At 42.9% G+C, this 18,703-nt stretch overlaps 1 protein-coding gene across 1 annotated transcript in view; it reads right to left on the bottom strand.

Moving 5' to 3' along the window:
* LOC121629802 (spectrin alpha chain, non-erythrocytic 1-like) overlaps positions 1-15,900 on the bottom strand; it is a 36,637-nt gene extending 20,737 nt beyond the window's left edge. Inside the window, 24 exon segments of the mRNA XM_041969603.1 lie at positions 1,946-2,002; positions 2,170-2,318; positions 3,469-3,603; positions 5,280-5,372; positions 5,456-5,673; positions 5,750-5,872; positions 5,986-6,229; positions 6,402-6,583; positions 6,735-6,939; positions 7,038-7,193; positions 7,282-7,359; positions 7,447-7,557; positions 7,631-7,768; positions 7,853-7,954; positions 9,582-9,717; positions 9,801-9,955; positions 10,029-10,173; positions 11,016-11,296; positions 14,071-14,211; positions 15,416-15,555; positions 15,675-15,732; positions 15,734-15,799; positions 15,801-15,869; positions 15,871-15,900. Coding sequence (XP_041825537.1) covers positions 1,946-2,002; positions 2,170-2,318; positions 3,469-3,603; positions 5,280-5,372; positions 5,456-5,673; positions 5,750-5,872; positions 5,986-6,229; positions 6,402-6,583; positions 6,735-6,939; positions 7,038-7,193; positions 7,282-7,359; positions 7,447-7,557; positions 7,631-7,768; positions 7,853-7,954; positions 9,582-9,717; positions 9,801-9,955; positions 10,029-10,173; positions 11,016-11,296; positions 14,071-14,211; positions 15,416-15,555; positions 15,675-15,732; positions 15,734-15,799; positions 15,801-15,869; positions 15,871-15,900 — 3,212 coding nt within the window.
* Positions 15,901-18,703: the final 2,803 nt, after the last annotated feature.

The following is an 18,703-nucleotide window of genomic DNA, read 5'->3' as shown; positions in this document are numbered from 1 at the left end:
TGTACTACACGTGCTGCTTGTACTACACGTACTGCTTGTACTACATGTACTACACATGCTGCTTGTACTACACGTACTGCTTGTACTACATGTACTACACGTGCTGCTTGTACTACACGTGCTGCTTGTACTACACGTACTACACGTGCTGCTTGTACTACACGTGCTGCTTGTACTACATGTACTTCTTGTACTACACGTACTACACGTACTGCTTGTACTACACGTGCTGCTTGTACTACACGTGCTGCTTGTACTACACGTGCTGCTTGTACTACACGTACTACACGTACTACACGTACTGCTTGTACTACACGTGCTGCTTGTACTACACGTACTGCTTGTACTACACGTGCTGCTTGTACTACACGTACTACACGTGCTGCTTGTACTACACGTGCTGCTTGTACTACACGTACTACACGTGCTGCTTGTACTACACGTGCTGCTTGTACTACACGTACTACACGTGCTGCTTGTACTACACGTGCTGCTTGTACTACACGTGCTGCTTGTACTACATGTACTTCTTGTACTACACGTACTACACGTACTGCTTGTACTACACGTACTACACATACTGCTTGTACTACACGTGCTGCTTGTACTACACGTGCTGCTTGTACTACACGTGCTGCTTGTACTACATGTACTACACGTGCTGCTTGTACTACACGTACTGCTTGTACTACATGTACTACACGTGCTGCTTGTACTACACGTGCTGCTTGTACTACACGTGCTGCTTGTACTACACGTACTACACGTGCTGCTTGTACTACACGTGCTGCTTGTACTACATGTACTTCTTGTACTACATGTACTTCTTGTACTACACGTACTACACGTACTGCTTGTACTACACGTACTGCTTGTACTACACGTGCTGCTTGTACTACACGTGCTGCTTGTACTACACGTACTGCTTGTACTACATGTACTACACGTGCTGCTTGTACTACACGTACTGCTTGTACTACACGTACTACACGTGCTGCTTGTACTACACGTGCTGCTTGTACTACACGTGCTGCTTGTACTACACGTACTACACGTGCTGCTTGTACTACACGTGCTGCTTGTACTACATGTACTTCTTGTACTACACGTACTACACGTACTGCTTGTACTACACGTGCTGCTTGTACTACACGTGCTGCTTGTACTACACGTGCTGCTTGTACTACATGTACTACACATGCTGCTTGTACTACACGTACTGCTTGTACTACATGTACTACACGTGCTGCTTGTACTACACGTGCTGCTTGTACTACACGTGCTGCTTGTACTACACGTACTACACGTGCTGCTTGTACTACACGTGCTGCTTGTACTACATGTACTTCTTGTACTACACGTACTACACGTACTGCTTGTACTACACGTACTGCTTGTACTACACGTACTGCTTGTACTGTAACATGTGATGTTATGGAAGGTGAGTCTCAGCTCAGCTTTTATTTTGAAGCAGTTTAAAATGATTCTGCTAATGGGGAACTTCCTGCAGCCATTCATCTGTATTTAAAGGTTTAAAATGAATGAAATAAAATAAGTACATCATGTAAATGTAATAAACTTCTTGATAAAGTACTTGTGCTTCTGTCCACTAAAACAAAGAAAATATTTCCTGGTGTGGATGTGGAACTGGAACTAAGGTGAGTTTCTGTTCATCTGAACTGATCTAAGACAACAAACATCATTTCAATGGTTGTTGAAGGATGGTGGATGAAGGAAGCTTCTCTGACTAATAGCTGATAAAATGAAAATTCATGGTGACACCTGGGAGGAGACAGATGTTCTATCCTTAATGAATAGAAGTTTCACCAAACAAAGGGGGAGGGGAACATATATATTTATCCAGGGGGAGGGGTGGAGTCAGGATGTGGTTAATGATATTATTACAATCACAACAGAAAGCAGTAGGACGCTGGCTCCTACTCACAGCTCTTCCACCTGCTTCATGCGTACAGAAACGCTGCAGGCCTCCTTGGTGACAAGCCTGCACCGAGGCGAGGAAGAGGAAGGTTAAGGAGTTAGAGGACAGAAGAGACAGGATGTTAGAGAACTGAAGGCGCATCTACAGACTGAATCAGTAAATCTGGCAGGAAGGAGAAACGTGTTAGTCCTCGTCCAAACATGGAAACGTTAAACATCTTCTTTTCTTACTGATTCTCTATTTGATCCTGGCGCATGGCGATGCTGCCGTGTTCATCCAGCAGGTTCTCCCTGGAGGACGACTGGGTCGGGTCCAGCTTCTTCACATAGGCAGCAGGAACAAAGCCCTGACGATCATTCACCTCCACCTTCCACCAGTCCTACGGGATGGAGGAGAGAGAGATGAAGGGCAGCATTAACAACATTTAAATCCAGTCAATGCAGCCACCAGTCAGAACCAAGACGTCTACAATATGACCATAAATCTTAGGCCTCAGAAGGAGCAGTGTCCCTGGGCAAGGCACTGGACCTCCGACTGCCTCCTGATGCCTCCGTCAGGGTATGAATCCAGTCCCAGCAGCTGCTACACCCTGGACAGGCCTTGCTGCTAAAATGATCTCATTAATTCAGAAAAAAACTAACTATTTAATTTTCAAGTGAATGCATTAAGAGAAAAGCTTGTTGGGTTAACCTCTAATTAGAGAACTATTTCATTTACATGAGAAAGACATTAAAAAAGATTTTATCGAGACGAATTAAACTAACTAGCCGACCTTCATGTTAGTGATACCAGTAAGTCATGAACAGTTTTCTGATCCGTGTTCTTCATCACATCTCTGATGTTTCATGAATGAAGCTGATCGGGGGATTGATCATCACTTGACTGCTGATGGAAATGATAACTCATCAAATTCTGGTTTAATATTACAAAAAAAAAACAGGTTTAATGATGAATTTACGGTCAAATTAAAAAACAAAGAATAAACGGCTTCTTTTGTCTCGGTGGTGTGAAGATAAAAATCTTTGAGCACAAAAATGAAAAAACAGAAGCGGTTTCTGTTCATTTAGATAATTAAACTTGAGTCAACTTGAAATTCATCATATTTCTGTTTATCTATAAACTGCTGGTCTGAACAAAAGGATTAATACAGTAAAAATATTAATATTAGGAAAGTCATTTATCTGGTTTGGTTTGCGTTTTTAGTCTTAACTTTATGATTTCTTTGTTCGTTTTTGTTAAGTTAAAACTTTACTCTGATGTTTGATTTTACAGATAAATTTATTTTTATCTGTAAAATCAAATTCACGTTGGAATTTTTTTTTAGATGTTTAGAGCTTCCTTTTTTCCTGCTGCTCCTTCATTCAAAAACAAGTTTACAACAAATTTTGAATATGTGCCATTTTCTTCTTCACTGTTAACCGTGTTTCTTTCTTGATGGGATTAAAATAAACTAATCAAACTGGAACACATCCATCAGCTTAAACTCAGCCCATTAACTCCAGTAAAACTCCTTGTTGAGAGGTTTTTACCTTGTTGGTGCTGTTGAGCAGAGTCAGGATGTCCCCCTTCTTCATGGTGACCTCTCTGGGACTCTTCTCCTGGTAGTCATACAGAGCCAGAACCAGCTCCTTCCCAGTCTCATCATCGGTTGGAGCCACTTGTTGCTGTTAGAATAAAAGCACGGTTACTCATTCAAGCTAGTTAACTCCAGGATATTAAGCTAGTTAACTCAAGGATATGTAGGTACTTAACTCAGGAGGTTCAGCTAGTTAACTGCAGGATGTTTAGCTAGTTAACTGCAGGAGGTTCAGCTAGTTAAGTGCAGGATGTTTAGCTAGTTAACTGCAGGATGTTTAGCTAGTTAACTCAAGGATATTAAGCTAGTTAACCCAAGGATATGCAGGTACTTAACTCTGGAGGTTCAGCTAGTTAACTGCAGGAGGTTCAACTAGTTAAGTGCAGGAGGTTCAGCAAGTTAACTGCAGGAGGTTCAGCTAGTTAAGTGCAGGAGGTTCAGCAAGTTAAGTCCAGGAGGTTCAACTAGTTAATTGCAGGATGTTTAGTTAGTTAACTGCAGGATGTTTAGCTAGTTAACTGCAGGAGGTTGAGCTAGTTAACTGCAGGATGTTTAACTAGTTAACTGCAGGAGGTTTAGCTAGTTAAGTCCAGGAGGTTCAACTAGTTAATTGCAGGATGTTTAGTTAGTTAACTGCAGGATGTTTAACTAGTTAACTGCAGGAGGCTCAGCTAGTTAAGTCCAGGAGGTTCAACTAGTTAATTGCAGGATGTTTAGTTAGTTAACTGCAGGATGTTTAGCTAGTTAACTGCAGGAGGTTGAGCTAGTTAATTGCAGGATGTTTACCTAGTTAACTGCAGGAGGTTCAGCTAGTTAACTGCAGGATGTTTAGTTAGTTAACTGCAGGAGGTTGAGCTAGTTAACTGCAGGATGTTTACCTAGTTAACTGCAGGAGGTTCAACTAGTTAATTGCAGGATGTTTAGTTAGTTAACTGCAGGATGTTTAGCTAGTTAACTGCAGGAGGTTCAGCTAGTTAACTGCAGGATGTTTAACTAGTTAACTGCAGGAGGTTCAGCTAGTTAAGTCCAGGAGGTTCAACTAGTTAATTGCAGGATGTTTAGTTAGTTAACTGCAGGATGTTTAGCTAGTTAACTGCAGGAGGTTGAGCTAGTTAACTGCAGGATGTTTAACTAGTTAACTGCAGGAGGTTCAGCTAGTTAAGTCCAGGAGGTTCAACTAGTTAATTGCAGGATGTTTAGTTAGTTAACTGCAGGATGTTTAGCTAGTTAACTGCAGGAGGTTCAGCTAGTTAACTGCAGGATGTTTAACTAGTTAACTGCAGGAGGTTCAGCTAGTTAAGTCCAGGAGGTTCAACTAGTTAATTGCAGGATGTTTAGTTAGTTAACTGCAGGATGTTTAGCTAGTTAACTGCAGGAGGTTGAGCTAGTTAATTGCAGGATGTTTACCTAGTTAACTGCAGGAGGTTCAGCTAGTTAAGTCCAGGAGGTTCAACTAGTTAATTGCAGGATGTTTAGTTAGTTAGCTGCAGGATGTTTAGCTAGTTAACTGCAGGAGGTTCAGCTAGTTAACTGCAGGATGTTTAACTAGTTAACTGCAGGAGGTTCAGCTAGTTAAGTCCAGGAGGTTCAACTAGTTAATTGCAGGATGTTTAGTTAGTTAACTGCAGGATGTTTAGCTAGTTAACTGCAGGAGGTTGAGCTAGTTAATTGCAGGATGTTTAGCTAGTTAAGTGCAGGAGGTTTAGCTAGTTAACTGCAGCGGTGACAGTTCAACACCAGGCTGTGGTGGAGCTTTGATCCTACCCTGCAGGTCTGGGCCTGCTCCTTCAGGGCCTGGATGCTGCTTCCATAAGCACTGAGATCAGACATCAGGGCCTCGTGCTTCTTCAGCAGAGCCTGTGAAAGAGAGTAAAAATAAGAATCTCAACATGATATACTGTCTAAAAACACCAAGCAGATGTTGATCATTCTTCATGTACCTCGGCTGAATCTTCATCTTTCCCGTAGTCTGTGCTCCCAACGATGGGTTCCTTCTCCCTCATCCAAGACTCAGCTTCGTTGGCATCGGCAAAGTACTGCTGGGCCTGCAGAGAGTCCTCAAGGTCCTGTCTTCTCTGGGAGGCCTTGGACTTCAGCAGGTCCCAGCGTCCATGTAGCTCAGCCAGCTTAGCCTTAACATCCTCTCCAGCAAAGTGACCTGATCATGAGTTAGGACATATCAGCTGCTTTAAGAAGTTCAAACGTTCTGATGAAGACAAAAATTAAAGCCATACCTTCGTCCACCATGGCCTCTCCCTTCTGGGTGACAGCCTTAATGCGAGGTTCATGTCCTGTGATCTCAGCCTGCAGAGCCTGGTGCTTCTTCAGCAGGTTCTGAACACCGATCAAGTCTTTGCCTGAGAAAAACATCCATTTTTCTCATCAGTCATTTGAATCAATCAGGGATGTTGGGTTTCACCACCAAGACCCAGCTCATCGTTTATTTGTGAAAACTGACAGCACTTCATACCTCTGTTGGTCGAGGCAGCAATGGGCTCCTTTTCACGGATCCACGTCTCTTCATCCTCAACATCTCTGAATAGCTGCTGGAGCCTGAGGGAATCAGACAGTTTCTGTTTGCGTGCAGCCATGGGTTCACGCAGAGCTTCATATCGGACTACCAGAGCCTCCTGCTTCTTGCGGATGTTCTCAGCATCAAAGTGTCCAGCTTCCTGGAACTGCCGAGCCTGGATGGTGATGCCATCAATTCGGTCCTACCAGACACGGTCATGGAAGGATTTATAAATGTTCTGGACGATGTTATTTAGATCACCCTCTGACAACACTGCCATTTACTTTCATAGAAAATGACTCACTTTTTCAGGTCTAATGTAAATAATGAATAAGATCTGGTGAGCTTGTGAACTTGTGTCCAGTATGAAGTACCTGGTGAGCAGCCACGTCAGCCTCCAGCAGGGCATGTTTTTTCTGTAAGTTTTGGACACTTGTCAGGTCTTTTCCATAATCATCTGATGCCAAGTGGCCCTCAACTTCATACAGCCAGAGCTCAATGTCCTCCACGTTCCTGTTGAACTGCTGCTGCTGGTTGGCCTCACGTAGCTTGATCCCTACAGATAAAAATAAACATATCCATCAGGAAATAAACCAGAGAGGACTCCTGTAGGGTCTGGTCGTTCACTCCAGTTTATGCTTTTTTATTTACATGTTAAAATGTTTACATTCAATTTAAATTCAGGGTTAAAAACCTCCACATGGTACCTTTGAGCTCAGTGGCTTCCAGCAGCTTCTTCCACTGAGAGCTGACCTCCTCCATGCGGCCAGCCACCTCAGCGGAGGCGTAGTGCTTCCCATCCACCAGCTCCTGGCCAGATTTCTGCAGGGCATCGATGCGGCTCTGGTTGGCCGACAGCTCTGCCTCGAAGGCCTGGTGCTTCTGCACCTTGCCCTGGAGGTTGGAGGGATCCTGTGGTCATAGAGTAGACACAGAAGCTGCATAATCAGGCAACCAAAAAACACGATGGAAATAATTTAAAAGAGTAAACAGAGTACTGCTGAAGATACCTTGTAAGACTCGTCAGTAGCCGTCTTCATCTTCTCATTGATCCAGCTCTTCAGCTCATCAGAGTCTCTAAAAAACTGCTGGAGGTGGAAAGAGTCCTCCAAGGCAGCACGGCGAGACTGAGCACGCTCATGAAGAGCGTTGCGGCGGCTGAGGAGCTGGAAATGCATAGAAATGATTTTTGGACTGTTTCCTGGTCATATTTCAGGTGGTTTCTACATGCAGCTCAATGACACTTGTACTTACAGCATCTCTCCGGGTCGCCACGTCCTCTTTAGCGTAGTGATTGTTCTGAATCAGTTTGGTAGCAAATTCATCCAGAGCCTACAGACGTGCGTGAGAGTGATTATCAGCTCAAAAACCACAGGGTGAAGTGGGAAATTCCAAACTGGGATGAAATGAGAAACTTACAGTGATTTTCTCCTCTTGAGCACTGAGTGACTTCTCAAAGTCCTCGTGTTTCTTTAACAGTGCCTCAACACTATCCAGGGAGTCGCCGAGGTCTTCATTCAGAAGGAACGCCTGCACAACCAGGAATATCATCATCAACCTGCACATTACTTCTACAGACCAGCTGATTTTTGGTGTTTGTTACCTCTTGCTTGCTCATCCAGTTATCCACCTGCTCCGTGTCCCTGTAGAAGAGCTGCAGATCCATGCACTGCTCGTATTGCTGCCTACGAAGCTCCCACAGCTCCAGCAGGGACTCCTTCTCCTCAGCCAGGACACCCAGCTATCACAACACCAACACATGCATGTCAACCCTGACAGAATCAGTGCCAAGGAATAAAATATAACCTAGACGTGAAGTCCTCACCTTCTCCTTCACCTCCTCAGAAGCATAGTGTCCTGTGTTGAGTAAGGCCTGTCCAGCTTCGTCTGTGGCTCGGAAACTGTCCTCATGGGCGTCGATCTCTCCCTGGCCATAAAACACTCCGTGTTTAAAGTGTCACATCGATGCACTTTGTGTTTAGGATGTGACACAGCAGAAAAACTGCCTTCTCATCACCTAGTCAGTCCTGATTTTTTTTTTTTAATTCAATACAAAACTTTGAAGGCCCTCTCTGAGTTTTTTCCATCCTCTCCACTTCAGCAGCACGTCCACACTCCAAACTTTCCAGTTATGCTTCTGTCTGTACTTTTAATGTATTATTAGAAGGGTTTTAAAGGTTGTCAACAAAACAAAAACAACAAAAAACTCTTAACTGTGGTAACTAATTTATGTATTAATTGCGTTAAACTTTTTAATGCATGTGCAGCAGCTGTCATTAATGACAGCGAGACACAGAAGTGTCTGGATGGAAAAAGTGAGTCGACTGGCTCTATGCATGGATTTGAGGGCATCAAACACGTGGGACATGAGAATGTTTTAACAGCCACACGTTACTGATGAGAGGGTTCAACACCTGCACTTTTCCAGCATCTAAAGAAAAAAAAAAAAAAAAAAAACTTTCACGTAGTTTGCACTGTTCTAGTCGTCTGCACTCTGCACAGCGTGGAGGCCTCCCCCTCCCTCCTCCCTCTACTGAATCATGACAGCTGTCGATGATCAGCTGACCGGCTTTTCTGTTGCTAGCATCATCTCTCTCTCTCTCTCTCTCTCTCTCTCTCTCTTGCGTTTGTTTATCAATCAGCTTAGAAGGAGGAAACTTGCGGTTCATGGTCCACACCAGCACATATTTACCCAGAAGTACTGTTCTTGGACGCGCTAGCTAAAGTAAGCAACATTTATCAGTCTCGTGTTAATCAGATCCGTGTCACAGTGACGGAAGCAAGAGGACGTCTTCTCCACATCACTGGTGCTGTGCAGATGTTTCAGACTCACGTCTGACCAGTTAGAATGTAGTGAGATCAATTATAAACAGCTTCTTCCTCTAATAAAGTAGCTGACAGGTGGTAGAAAGGATTTATAGTCCAGATATGCAGGTGTGGGTCTAGAAAAGTTTAGATGGGGGGGCCAGGTGGGGACACTGACCAGGAAAAGGGAGGGGGGGCACAAATGAGATTTTTTTTTTAAGGTCTTCATTTTTTATAATATTACAACTAAAGTGATCATCTAATGTAAAAAGTGAAGAAAAAAAACAAGCACTGGTCTGCACAGCACATGTCAGGAATAGTGATTAATCATAATTAATCATGATTAATCAATTTGTAAGTGGTGATTAATCTGATTAAAATTTTTAATCACTTCATCGTCCTCGTTTTTTTTTTATTTCTCATTCAGTTTGATTTCATCCCAAAAACAGTGGAATTAAAAAGTTTAATTAAATTAATGTTTTTCTGCTTATTGACAGTGTTTTTCCTAAATTATTAAGAGATAAAAAGAAAAAAAAAACTGTAAAAAGCCAAGAAAACGCAAAGATAACTTTGAACCTAGTTTAATCCATTATTCAGACTTTCTTTCTTTGAAATGTATGCAAATGAACAGATTTTTGGGCACATAAAACCTAAATGTAAGGAATAAAACAGGATGTTTCATGGTGATTGCTGTTATTAACACATTTTACGGTCTGGCCTTCAGGACCAACTAGTGACGGAAATTTTACCTTGTGCTCCTGGTGACGGTCTAACAGAGCCTCAGCTCCAGCCACGTCATTGGCCAGCTCGTCAGCATTGATCAGGGCCTTCATCTCCGTCACCCAGCTGGTCAGATCCCTGAAGTCTGCTGTGAAACGCTGCAGCCTGAAACGTAGGAGAGAGGACTTGATCAGTTACTGGTTTATCTGGTGAATGTGCTGCTCAGGTAAAGGTGGTGGGATGTCTACCGGTAAGAGTCATTGAGGCGGGTGTGGCGCTCCGCAGCCAGAGTTCGGATCTGCTCCCAGTTGGTGATGAGTTCATCCTTCTTCAGGTGGATCTGGGAAGCATTCTGGGGGTGTGTCTGCTGCAGGTGCTCTGCATCCCCACCAAGAGTGTTAACCTGGTGAAATAAAAATGAATCAGGTTAGTAATGTGTGGTTGTTCCTCACAGTGTTGAGCAGAACATGTCCTACCTTATCCTCCAGAGCAGCCAGGTCTCTCTCCAGACCCTCATGTTTCCGCAGTAGAGCCTGAACGCTGGCCAGATCACGACCAAAGTCATCAGAGGCCATCAGCTGCTCCTTCTCCTTGATCCAGCTGATGGTCTCATCAACGTCTCTGTGTTGGAACCAAACACTCTTATCACCAACAATAAGCTGAAGCAGAAACATGATGGCAGACCCACTGTCTGTATTTTCTCTTTTACAGGTTTCACCTGCAGAAAACCACTGACAGGTTTAGATTTCACTGACTGGGTGGATGGAAAGGACAATGGCAACCACAGCAGGTACAATCACTGATACAACTCAATCAGAAAGCCTCCTCCTCCCCGACTTTTCCTTATTCTCTGGACAAAACAGCCTTTTTTACTCTTAAATCTCAAAGCCATTCTTTGCTCTTTTGGTCCGCTTGTTTAGTTTTTTACGTAAAAATGTGGATGTAAGAACTCAACTTCTTTATGCTCCAATTGAAGTCTAAAAACAAGGACATGCTGTTTGCTGGAGAATCCTGTAAAAAGCAACATGGCTGTTAAGATGCACTCAGGCATGAGCAGAACAGCCTGCTTCTCTCAGATTTTCAGGTTAAAGTGTGTAACAAGCAGCACTAAAACTATGTGGTTTTGGAGATATGAATGGGAAAATATGAGGAGTCTGAAAAGGAAACATCAGACAGAGTTTCGGTGGACTGCTGGAGAGGTTTTAGAGCAGTAAACATTCATTTACTGTGCTATTGTGATAAAACTTCTACTGGGACAGTCCCAATGTCTGGGCTGTGGTCCAATTATGTTTTGCAGTCTGTAGTATGTTTATAATGTCAGCTCAGAAAAGACACCAGAATGGATGAGTTCTGTTTGGAGAGCAGCTCTTAGTCTACTCCAGGTAAGAACAGGTGAATGTGATGGAAAGGGTAACACACATACTTGTGCAGAAGTTGTGCAGGTGTTTTCTGGATGTTTTTACCTGTTGAAGCGCTGAACTTCAGCAGCTCCGAACAGCTTGGTCTGCCTTTGCTGGGCCAGGCCTTTTAAGCGCTGCCAGGCTGAGTTCACCTCCTCCTGCTTCCGTACGATGAGCTCGACCTCAGGATGAGCTTCCTGGATCAGCTTGGCTGCCAGCTGGTTCACCTCGTTCACGCGCTCCTCGTGCGCTGCCAAGTCAGTCTGGAATTCCTCAAATTTCTTCTGAAGGAGCTCCACATGCTCCAGGTCCTGGCCCAGCTCCTCAGAGGTGGCCATGGCCTCCTACAGGGGAACAAACAGCTCTTAGCAAGTTTTGACTGCATGAAAGTTGATAGATGGCTTCCTTTGTTTAGACTTGTAGACCAGTAACAACTGATCTGATGACGTCCTCAGATGGTGTTGGAGGAGCTTCAGGAGAGATGTACACCTGTAGCGATGATATAATAACAGCCAATAAAGTAATAAAATTTAGCCAATAATGTAATAAGTTATTATATTAGAGGCCAGTTATTAAGATACTGGCCAAGCATTAAAAAACACCCCTTAGAAAATGTAATAACTGCAGCTGATAATGTCATGATAAATAAATATAACTGTGTTCATTGGAAATACTTGGATCTTTTGCAGTTTTGTGCAGTTTGCTTATGGAAACGTATAGTGAATGTCATTTGTCATATTCATTTATCACTGATATGCACTGAAGTATGACATATACAATTCCTGTATTATTGTTGTAAATTTTTACTTAGAATTAGGGTCGGGCAAGTAAATGCGTTATCACGGATTAACTAACTAACATCGTTCATTTTTATCGCACGTTAACACAGATTTTTTTTCCTCCAACCTCTGGCTGACTGACTCTGAACACAGAGAAACCACATGCAGAGGCTGCAGTCCAGCCTCTTCCTCCATGTCTGGTCCTGCTGCAGCAGAGTCTGATGTAATCAGGAGAGAGCAGCTTTATTAACATGAAGAGACGTTTTCTGTCTGAAGAAGAAAGACCAGTCATTTAAAAAACTGTGTAAAACTGTAAATGGGCAGAACATTGTGATTTTTGGATAAGAAACTGCTCCCAAATAACAATGAGAAAGGTAGTTTAACTAAATGCAGTTTTATTCTGGTGGATATAAGTTTTGGAGCAAGACAGTAAAAGTGAGACATTGACTATGTTTTACAAACGTTAATTGGGTCTTCTTTTGTCTCTGGTTCGGTGAATCTTGGTCATAGCAAGATGAAACTTAAAGTTGTAGAACCTGTAAGACGTGGGCTTTCAGTCGTTTGTCCGTGTTCATGCCGTCGGGTGGACACGGGGAGACATCATTTGTGTTTACATATGTTTTAGGACTCTGTGTACCGGGGGGGGTATTCCACCAACGTAGCTACAGAAAGCCAGGCTGTATCGGGAAAGCCTCGCTTGAACTAACACCATCTGTGAATTAAGGCTCAAGCCGTTCCACTAACACAATCCAGCTGCATCTAGTTGAGGCTAATCCAAGCGAGGCTTACATAGCCTCAGCATATCCACATGAACTTTACAGAAAATATTTGTTATACACCATGACTCTCGCAGTCTGTGTAATGTCTTTAATGTATGTGTGAGAGAATTATTCCTGCTTATTATTATTATTATTATTATTATTATTATGCTTTAACGCACAGCTGTTTTTCAGCACGTTGATCTTCTGAATACAGAGACAAACACACAGGTTCTGGCTCGGGAAGGTTCCCGTTTCTTATGGTTCTGGCTTGGGAAGGTTCCCGTTTCTTATGGTTCTGGCTTGGGAAGGCCGTCTCAGCCGTTAAAACCATCCCAGGGTGGATTGCTGTAGTTACTAAATGAACTAGCGTCTGTCCACGTTTTGATTTTATTAATGTTTAAACTCCAATTTTAGGAAATATTTTGACTAGAGCAGCAAAATATACGTTTGAGCCTCGTTATACTAATGTACAATAATTTCAAGGGTACCTGACACACACTGCGTTCAGTGATCCACCAATCCCGACTGTTCTTAATCAGTTTGCCGAAGCAGACCACAACTCTGCACATGGGAGTGAGTTGCTGCTAACTACAGCTAGACGATAATTTGTCTGGATTGATAGACGTGTGGTGCCGATAGAAAGAAAAAAAAAACCCTGACATTAATGACATAATGTTTACCATAGTTTAGCAATCTGCACAAGGGCTTTTATTTTGAAATTTACCGGAGTGCTTTAGCGCTCTCGTGTCTTATTTCCTGACTGGCCGATCTGAACTGCTGAGCTATACGTGTTCAGAACGAAACGGCGGCGCAGCCAGAACACGGCCCACATGGACCAGTGGAAACTTGCTGGTAGTGTGCTATTCCCACCAAAAAAGTTGTTCTATTTATTTGTTTGTTTTGTTTATTTTCGTCAAAATGTTATTTAATAGTTATTTATCAGGTTTTCTGGTCACTTTGTTCTTTATGTAACAAATAATTTGTTGACCATTTATGTCAGCACCACAGCTCAGTACGACATCTGCAGAGCCAGATCTGAGCGCCATGCAAAACAAAAAAACCTTTAGGAAGTCCTTGCCAGTAATACGCCGAAAGGCTCCAAAGGCAGAAAGAAATAACGGATGCCATCACTTTTTACCAGTCTAAAGACATGGTCCCCATCATGTTGTTTCTAAAGATGGTTTTAAAAAATTATCAGCTCGCTTGACATGTTATACCGTCTCACAAATTTTCTACTCAAACTGCCATCCCAGAGCTGTGCGAAACTGGTAATATAAATTTTATATAAATATACCACTTTTGAATCAGTATTGAGTATTGCAAGTAACAATGTGATAGATCATGAATCAATATGGTAAATAAATAAAACAGGATGCATACAGGCCCAGTTTAACATGAGAAATTCAATGTCAACAAGAACAGCACTAAAAATGTCAAAACCCTGGTTGGCATGGTAACTCATAACAAATGCCAACAAGGTCCAAATCTGAAAGCCAATCTGAAAAAAGGTGAGACGAAGTAAATAAAGACCAGCAGACATCCATCAGACCTGGAATAAAGCTGTGTGAAAACACAGACCTTGTCAGTGATCCAGTCCAGAGCATCTTCACACTCTCTCAGGTACTGGACCAACTTCTGGGCCTGCAGCAGACGCATGCCCTTCTCCTTGGTCTTCTGCAGCAGGAGGTCCCACAGACGGTGGAGTTCCTCCAGACGAGTCTGGTACAGGAGACAAGACATTACACTTTTATTTCTTCTAACACCAGACAGAAGAGGACAAGGGTTAAAAACAGTGGGTTTTAATTCAAACATTTAATACAAATGGAAAAGTGAAGTCAAGAGTCTTTATTGTATCTCTCCATGAAAACAATAAGTTTTTCAGCCTTTCATGAGCTGAAAGAAAATCCAACAATAAAGTCCACTGAAGGTCAGAAGTAAGTGAAGCACTCAGGAGAACACACTTGTATATACTCAGCCATGTTGACAGTTGTAACTATGGGTCTTTGCTGAGTCCGGTAAGCGTGTAGGACTGAACCAGATCCAAGGAGTTAAACAAAGTCAGCTCCATCTGTGGGTCATCTTAGCTTCTAAATCAGGGGTGTCTAGTTCTGGTCCTCGAGAGCTGCTGTTCTGCAGGTTTTCAATGTTTACTTGCATCAACACACCTGACTCAAACCAACGAGTCATTGTGCAGAACTTCATAGGCTGTTGGATCCATTGAATTTGAGTCAGGTGTGTCGGAGCAGGGAAACACTGGAAACCGGCAGGACAGAAAACCTTGAGGACTGACTTTGGACACCCCTGTTAAAAAAGCTTCACTTTAACTCTGCAGTCCCACCATGTTATAATACATTATAAAACTGAGCCTGTTTACATGCACACCAAAAATCTGATTCTGCAATAGTCAGATTATTCCAGTCATCATGTTGACAGAATAATCTGATTATGAGAAATCAGGTGAACACACCTAAATTTCTCCCCAAACTCTGATGTCTCCTGCATGTAGACCTTGATATATCTGACTTTATTTAGATTGTTTTTGTTTTTTATTTTTACATCTGAGCATGTGCAAAAAAACTGTGTTGCTTCGGTCTTTTCAACATCTTCCATTAAGAAGTCGGAACGTAAGCGGAACAAAAGAGAATGATGATGCAGCAGCAGGAAGTCAGAGTAAAAGCAAGGTCAAACATTCACATGTAGTCTGTTTAGCAGCTTCTTAACTCCCACAATGGCAACTAGCGCTAAAACCGCAGGCTCTCACATTAGCAGCGAGTGCTAAGACAGGAAACATTAGTAGCCAGACATGGATGTAGATGTGTCAGTTATGATTATTACAGTAATCTGATTACTCCCCATAACGTGCTGTTGATGTCCATGTAAACAGGCTCAGGATAAAACGCCTAACTCCACCATGTGAACTTACTCTAATGGTCTCGGAGGCAAAGTGGCCCTCAGTGATCATCAGGTTCCCGGTGTCGTCCAGCTTGATGATGGCCCCTGCGTTGGCCTGAACTTCTGCTTCAAAGGCCTGATGTTTCTGCAGTTTACCCTGCAGAGAAACAGCGTAAACAAATAAAAGTTTCTACATTTAGAGGAGGAACTCTGCTACAATCCAACATTCACATCATTTCCAGCATTTTTGCTAGATTTACAGATGGTGACCGGACCTGCAGATTGGAGGGGGTCCTTGTAGCTCTCATCAGAGGCGATCTGGAGCTTCTCTTGGATCCACTTCTCCAAACTCATCAGCATCACGCCGGAAGAACTGAAAGCGGTAAGAGTCTTCCAGCTTCTGCCGGCGCATGATCAGACAACTCCTTGAAACGCCGGTAGCGGTCCAAAACCTGCTGCCGACGTTCCTGGATGTCTTCGGCTGTCCTCCAGCACTTTGACTCCTGCGGTGTCCATTTTCTGGAAAGCAGACGTGACACATTTAATTAAACTCCACATCAACAAATGAAGCTGTGAATTAATCCAAAGTATTAAACATTCAGGTTCTGGGTTCAGATGCAGCCTTGCCAACCTAAACCGTGAGAAGAGGCTTTTTCATGCAACCCTTACGAACAAGTCATACTGGTCCAGTCTTTTCCTAACTGAACTGTCATAAACTTTAACACTTAGTATACTAACTGAGGCCTGGGGACTCTGAATGTAGTCTTTTGAGTTTTTTTGTTTTTTACAGTTCTGTGAGGTCTGACCTGGAGCTGAAGGTATACAGTCACTTTTCAGATATGGATTTAAAACCTTTCCCAGACTAATAAACATGGTCACTGCTGATATCCTTTCTCTAACTGCTAAAACATCTGCTTTAACCCTTAAAACCCCCATGAAATTTTTTACTTGGGGGGGTCTGTCAGTTTCTTTTTAAATATAAAACTGCCTGTAGGAGCAGAAGCTTTTACTCCCAGTCAGCATCAGACATGATGTTTCCAGCCTCAGCTGTCAGACTGGGAGGTAAAATGATGTAAAATGAATGTATGAATAGATTTAGCAGCATAAAGGTCGACCAGAAGAAGAAAGCAGAATTTATTACTAACAGAACTTTGTAGAAATAACACACAGATCAACCAGTGACCAAACCTTTTCATCTCATCGTTCTCTCAAGTTTTTGGCTTTCAGGAGAAAAAATATTGTTATTGAAACAAACACACAACAGAAACTATTTCCATGTTTCCACTTTTTCCTAATTTCCAGTTATTCCTGCTACTATTTACCTGCTATCCTCACTAAACCAACTCCAGCTCAGGTCTAAATAGGGCGATAAATAATGGTGTGTTATCTTGGATCATTGTGGATTTACCAGATAGAGTCTCTGAATAAAAAACTACATTTAATGGTTGGATTGTAACCTCCTGGACGGGATAGAAATGCCTGGAAACTTCCATAGATCCCAGAAAGGTTAAGCTATCCAGCACAATCGATCCCACAGAGTTAATTAGAAATGACATGATGTAGTGTGTCAGCTTTGTTGTTCATCGACCTCATTTTAAGGCCTGGTAAAGACCAGATGATATAGGGCCGTCCCCACAACGCCGGATTGCAATAAATCCGCTAAAGTATTTCAGCAAACCACCCCTTCATCCCCACGAAGCAGGGATTAGCCTCCATAAAACCGACCACGTCTGCATCCAGGTACCACAGTGGATCGGTTTGAGTCCTCTACCATCTGCGGACTGGTACCTGTGTGGACAGCGTAACTGCACCACTAGAGGATATGACGTCAATGAACACGCACCAGCCTCAGCTTCTTCATTAGTCTAAAGAAATGTTTCTCTTTACTTTGCAGTGAATCCTCAGCCATCTTCTCTTCTCTGCTTCCAATGTGAACTTCCTGCAACACGCAGTGAGCCTTTATCTGCACATGCGTCGTTCTGCTCTAGCTTTGGAGTGTTAATCTCAGCGCCCCACAGCTGTAGTATGTACTACAGCGGTGTCGTGGGGATGTTGAAGCCTTTCTCCTAGTTTTCACACCTGAACCGACTTCAGTGCCATGTGGACATACTCTTGTAAGATGTAAAATCTCAGAATAGACATACTGGATGAAGTACACCTTCACCATGAAACCAGCAACTTACAAAGACTGTAATTTGACAACTATGTAGGACAGGATGTTGGGGACAGTATGTACCAACCCCCACCCTGTCTGAAGCTTGGTAACCATGAGCCAGCAGCTGAAATACTAAAAATGCCAAAAGAGGGTGGGGGCGGAAATTCCACATGCATGGGAACATGGAGCTGAGTAGACAATGAGAGCGCTGTCAGTCAGCCTTTTAGTCCACTGAGGCTGTCACACCACGGTCAAGTTAGCATTTAAACTGAGGCTAACAGGCCAGAAACATCATCAAACCCTCATAAATATGACACCCACTGCACATTCACATCAGGTTTAGTCCACAAAGGTGGGACAATCAGACGCAGCATGCTCTGACCTGACACGAAACCATCCAGAACCAAAATTATCCACCAAAAAACACAGAGAGGAGGAGAAACATGAATCAGTAACAGTAAACCAAGGTCAACCAAGCTCAAAGGACAAAAGCTGAGCGGCCAGCTGAGTGGAGCGTCCAGGCTTCTGGGTTGTTTTGTTGATGGTGCAGACAGCAGGAGACAAAGCCAATGGACATAAGACAGAGTCGTGGTCCAGATTTACTCTGAATGGGGAGGATTAGTGGGACTCAACACTAAAACCTGAATGAGAGGAGAAACGTGCTTTTAGAGCTGACACAGGAAATAAACTAAATACTGCATCAGTCACAGAAACCAGACTTATAATCCACGTAAACATCTAATTCTGACTGAAACCACATCTTACAGAGCTACAGCAGCTAGAAATTCTGTTCATAATATGAAATACTGGATTTTTCACTTCCAGATATCTGGGATTAAATATCTGGTTATTTTATTCTCTGGAAGTTAAAGTTGACCCCACCCCCCTCCTGGTCTAACCTTATACTATTTAAAATAAACATCCTGTAACTCCCCATAGTACACTCCCAAACAGTCCGGGAGCTGCTGAATCCACGTAGCAATATCTGTTCTAAAAATGACCTTCCAGCTGCCAACTGTGTTCCTTATCCGTTTTCAGGAATGCAGCAGAACAATCTACTGTCTAAAATAGTGACACCTGTAGAAATATCCTGTCAAAAACCAGACTGTGACAGCTTGACTGAGAAATGAGACTAATAATGATCAGATCAGGCAGTAAGAGAAC

The sequence above is a fragment of the Melanotaenia boesemani genome, chromosome 19 (assembly GCF_017639745.1).
Source record: "Melanotaenia boesemani isolate fMelBoe1 chromosome 19, fMelBoe1.pri, whole genome shotgun sequence".
Lineage (NCBI taxonomy): Eukaryota > Metazoa > Chordata > Actinopteri > Atheriniformes > Melanotaeniidae > Melanotaenia > Melanotaenia boesemani.
The sequence above is the reverse complement of the archived record's forward strand: the minus strand, read 5'-3'. Positions and strand labels throughout refer to the sequence as shown.